This window comes from Mus pahari, chromosome 11 (assembly GCF_900095145.1).
Source record: "Mus pahari chromosome 11, PAHARI_EIJ_v1.1, whole genome shotgun sequence".
Lineage (NCBI taxonomy): Eukaryota > Metazoa > Chordata > Mammalia > Rodentia > Muridae > Mus > Mus pahari.
In genome coordinates this window covers 58,380,823-58,386,177 of record NC_034600.1, presented here as the reverse complement: position 1 = coordinate 58,386,177, position 5,355 = coordinate 58,380,823, and the positions used below count along the sequence as shown (strand labels likewise).

The following is a 5,355-nucleotide window of genomic DNA, read 5'->3' as shown; positions in this document are numbered from 1 at the left end:
GAAGGAGAAGAAGAAGAAGAAGAAGAAGAAGAAGAAGAAGAAGAAGAAGAAGAAGAAGAAGAAGAAGAAGAAGAAGAAGAAGAAGAAGAAGAAGAAGGAGTCTGTCTAGGACTTAGGGATGCCAGTTCTCTGGCCTCAGGGTACAGTCTGTTCTATCCTAGGGCAGGTATAGCTCTCAAAAGGATACTTAGGATCAACACTTGGTGCCTTTGGATACTTGAATCACCCCACCGGCTTCTCTGATTCCTGTTCCCTCCTCTGTAGCATCCTACTGCTTATAATTTGGTTCCCCAGTTAGCATGCCTAGATAGAGGCTGTATTGAATGGTCTGTACTCATGACCATTCTGGTCCCCATGGGAATTAAGCAATCTGCAGTTCTGATAATCTATTTATGAATATCATGTAGGCTATTTGCCCATTATGCCAGCAGAATCAGTTTCTACATGTAGCTATTGAGAGACATTGAGCTCTAATCAGTTGATACAAGTTGATAAGCATTCCTTAGTAGACAGCCAATTGTAGCCTCATGGCTCCCTCTGGAGAGGCCCATTCTTGGAATCCACGCTCTTTGAACTTGCCCGGCTTGAGCAATTTATGTATTAGCTATTTTGTGAAATACCCTGCCTGTGATTTTTCCATTGAAGGAGTTTGATCTAAAATGAGGGCCCAAGTTGGTAATTAGGAGTTTCTTTGAGACCTTCTTTATTGAGACATCTTGGGATTTTTTTTTTAATCCCAGATGTATAATTATAATTCCAAAAGAAACAACACCTACCCTCATAGTTACTGACTTCTGGTGCTGTGTACTGTCTAAAAACTCTGTTTTCTAGTGCTCTTACCGCGTGTGTGAAGCCCTTCTGTAGTTAAAAAGGTGAGGCAGACCCTGGCACTCTGAGCTAATGTGTGCAGTGACTGACAGACATATCAGTAGGAGCCCAGACTTTCATGCAGGGGACCAAGGCTGTTCAGGCACAGACTGCCATTTGTTTTATGTCTTTTGGCACCTATACTTTTACAAAGAGCACACACATATCACAGGGCTGGCTGGCATGAAGCATGGTAAGGCGATTTACAGCACCCAGGCCTCTGTGGGCCTCCTCTCATTCTGCGTAAGAGGAAAATGCAGTTCTCACAATCATGGGGTCTGTGAGCCAAGAACCATCAGCTTGACCGGACAGTGGCCCAGTTCCCTCCCCCCACCCCCACTTCACTGTAATCTGTCTCACGTAGGCCATGGGCAACAATCTCTTAAGAATGCTTAAGGCCTCTTACATTTGACAGTGTGATTACAAACTGATAGAACACGGACTGTGTGTGTGTGTGTGTGTGTGTGTGTGTGTGTGTGTGTGTGAACACTGCTGATATGTGTCTGTATAAACATACAAATGAAGAGAATATAAATATTAACTTATGAAAACTTCAAGGATAGTTTACAGGATCACGCTTCTATACTTCTAAACACTTTTTTTTTTTTTTGATCCAAAGTCTCATTTAACACAGACTAGCCTCGTATTTCAAGGATGACCCACACAGCACTGAGAATGCAGGTGTCTACTGCTGCACCCACTTTTATGTGATGCTGAGGATCAAGGCACTGGGCTCTCTAGGCAAGGACTCTATGGACTAATTGGTATCCCAAGACTTCTCAAAACATTGAAGAACAAGTTTTCCATAAATAACTATAGCAATAGTCATAAAACAAGAGCTTTAATGCAAACATATCCTGCTGCCTGGTTACAGACTTTCAGTCAAATTTCATCAGTTGTCTCTTGATGTTTTTATAGAAGACCTTTGGCTTGTATTTTCAGGTTCAGAATCCAACTGAGTAGCATGCATTGCTTTTAGTTTTCTCTTATTGTAAATCTCTTGCTGTTTAGTATGTTTTATAAACCTGCCTTCGCTCCTCATTAATTTGAGTGTTCTTTTTTTATTTTTTTTTTTGGTTTTTTGAGACAGGGTTTCTCTGTGTAGCCCTGGCTGTCCTGGAACTCACTCTGGAGACCAGGCTGGTCTCGAACTCAGAAATCCACCTGCGTCTGCCTCCCAAGTGCTGGGATTAAAGGCATGCGCCACCACTGCCCAGCTTAATTTGAGTGTTTTAAGGAGTACGGATGGGTCACTCATCCTAGGGTCCTCTAGGTTTGGGTTTGTAGCTGCTTCATCCTGACCAGGTGCACTCTGCCTATTTGTATAATTTCTGGTCCTCTCTGTGTTCTATCTGGAGGCTGTTGTGTCTGTGTTGTTGGCTCCTATTACACGGTTTTGGTGCTATTTGCTACTTTTTTTTAAAGTTAAAATTATGTATTTCCTTTTGTTCCTTTTTACATATGGCTTCATCTTAGGATTTAGCTGCTCATAGCCAATTATATTTTGAAAAAATTTAAATGAAAATTTCTACAATACCAACAATTTGTAAGTTTCAAGATATTCTTGTTGTAGTATGTCGTTATAATTGTTCTATTTTATTATTAGTTACCATTGTTAATCTGTCATAATGTCTGACTTAGAAGTTAAGTTTTATCATAGGTATGTATGTTTAGGAAAAAAAAAACATAGTATGTTTTTCTACCCAACTTTTGGGAATCCCACGGGATGTGTGAATGTCCCTCCTGTGGATAAATGGTGACCACATATTAGGTAGTTTATGAGGAGCTATTCAAGACTATATAGATGACCTATTCTGCCCCTGTTGTCCCCTGGCTGTTTTGGCCTGCTTTCCTCCTGCTGTGTTTGGGTGACTCACACTTTGTTTCTCTCCCCAGTGGTGATCATGTGTGCCAGTGGTGACACCATTCGGAGAATCATGTTGGCGGTTCACAGACACGGAATGACCAGTGGAGACTATGCTTTCTTCAACATTGAACTCTTCAACAGTTCTTCCTACGGTAACCATTTCCAGCTTCTCTGACTCTGTCAATGTGTCAGAATGAGGAGTGAGAGAGTCAAAAGCTTTAGTAAGGTCCATAGATGTGCTTTCAGTTACCTCGAAAGCCATATTTGATTCAGGAAATTTGTGATTCTGAGCACTCCCATACATAATGCCTCATGGTTTCTCAAGCTTTTCATTTTTTCTGAGAATCCATTGGGAGCAAGGAAGTTCTGTGTGCATCAATGTAGCCCATTCCTAACTCCATAGGAATGTACATGCAGACACCAGATGTCCTGGCCGTGGTGGACTGTTGGGATAATTTAGGTGTGATTCGGGGTAGGATTTTAGGTAGTAGGAACCGATTAGAACATAATGTTGTAGGATAGGTTATGCCAAGGTGTTGCCAAAGCATACGTTGTTTCATAAAACTTTTAGTATATGATTGTATGTGACTATATATAATATGTATTCATATTACGTATATGTTTCTTATAGGCAGTGATACAAAAGAAAATGACAGTCATTGCAAGTTGAGATAAAAGCATGTGGAAGTCTTTGTTCCTAACTCCCCTTCCCCGTAGCTTACTACACCTTAATCCTCTCTTAAGTAGAATTTCATGAGCCACAGAGATATAGGTCAAAGACATCTGTGATTCCTTATATTGGATTTAGGGAAGCTCCCAGGGCCTGTGTAATAAAGGATTGGTTTTTAAAAATTAAAATAAGTATTTATTTGTACCTATTTGGATGTTTTGCCTGCATGTTTGTCTGTGCATCTCATGTGCGTAGTGTCCAAGGAGGCCAGAAGAGGGCGTTGCATAGTCTGGGAACTAGTGTTACAAACCATTGTGAGCTTCCATGTGGATGCTGGGACTTGAATCTGGGTTCTCTGGGAGAGCAGCCAGGGAGGTCTCTTAACTTCTGAGCCGTCTCTTCAGCACCTATGTAATGGAAGAATGCTAAGGGGCTCAGCTTGATCACAAATCCAAAGCCTGTTTCTTCCATGGTAGTTAGGACTCTCGTCAAAGTAGTCATTTCAGGACTATAGGACATTTTTTTCTCAAACACACACAATGTCTGCTCCAAGCTACACAGCCTTAGAGCTGTAAACATGCAGATTACAGATGGCGTGTTTATGGCGAGCTCCACTTCCGAGTGCTTGCTGATGATATATAGTTATTTAGATAGGATCCAAGCCTTTAAACATTCACCATGGTTTCCTGCCCCGATTTCCTGGTTTACTTAAGCAGTGATTGTTGTATATATACAGATAATATAACACACTTCTCCTAGGGATAAAGAAAAGTTGGTGAGATAAAAGTTAACCACTGCTTCCTGTGGTGGACAGCAAGGCGGGTGTGGCGTTCGCAGGAGGAATACAGGATTTCATCCTACTCACTAGCGTTCTATAAAAAAACAAATTAATTTGAGTGTTTTTTTTTTTTTTCTCCTCCCCTCGGTTCTGTTAAGTGGAATGTTGTTCTCACTTACTGACTTAAGGCCAGAATATTGTTATACCAGTGGTTGTAGCACCGAGTTCTTTAACACAGGGATTCAAGCAGGTTAAAGGAAAACTATCAATTCTGTCTTCCAAGGAGAAATACAGAAATACAGAATTTTCAGTGACGTGTAAGAATGCATGCTGTGAACAGACAAGCACGTCTGCACGCGCCACGCATGTAGTAGTGGATGCAGGTGTTACTGCCAGGATTGTTCTCTTTTACAGACGAAACTTGCGTGGCTTTACCCTGTTACAACAGTACACGAACATTGCAGAAAATGTGGAAAATAGAGTTAAAAAATTCTGCAACTCAGACAAAAAGTTACATTGCGATTTCTTAGAAATATATATGGTCTATTATATGTATGTATACTTCCCAAGAATAATTTTCAATAAAATGATAACATTATGGTACAGATGTTTAGTATACCTTTAATCGATCTCTATTTCTTAACACTGCTTTCAGCCTTTTGTTATTAGGAACAGAATATGCTGAACAGTCTGATGTAGACTTACATAGACACTTATAGTCATATACTTAGACATATATATTACATAGTATAAATCTCTAGAGGCATAATGCTGGCTTAATGGTTATATGCAAGCATTTCTAGGAATTGGCACCATTTCCCATACAGCGGTTTTACCAATTTATATTTTTATGTACCAATGATGAAAATTTCTGTATCCTCTATCAGTTTTGCAAAATATAACTTTATTTATCAGAATTTATTTTTATGTCCATAAGCAAAGTTTCTGTAGTTTTAATTTTTTTGTTTTTTGTTTTTGTTTTTGTTTTTTCAAGACAGGGTTTCTCTGTGTAGCCCTGGCTGTCCTGTTTAGTATGTTTTATAAACCTGCCTTCGCTCCTCATTAATTTGAGTGTTTTTTTTTTTTTTTTTGTAGCCCTGGCTGTCCTGTTTAGTATGTTTTATAAACCTGCCTTCGCTCCTCATTAATTTGAGTGTTTTTTTTTTTTTTTTT

General features: G+C 39.7%; 1 protein-coding gene across 6 annotated transcripts in view; it reads left to right on the top strand.

Moving 5' to 3' along the window:
* Npr3 (natriuretic peptide receptor 3) overlaps positions 1–5,355 on the top strand; it is a 66,753-nt gene that overhangs the window by 10,797 nt on the left and 50,601 nt on the right. For all 6 annotated transcript variants that reach the window (XM_029544037.1, XM_029544036.1, XM_029544039.1 and 3 more), the window contains one exon: positions 2,764–2,886. In XM_029544037.1, coding sequence (XP_029399897.1) covers positions 2,772–2,886 — 115 coding nt within the window. In that variant the 5' untranslated portion in view covers positions 2,764–2,771. The remainder of the gene's footprint in view (positions 1–2,763; positions 2,887–5,355) is intronic.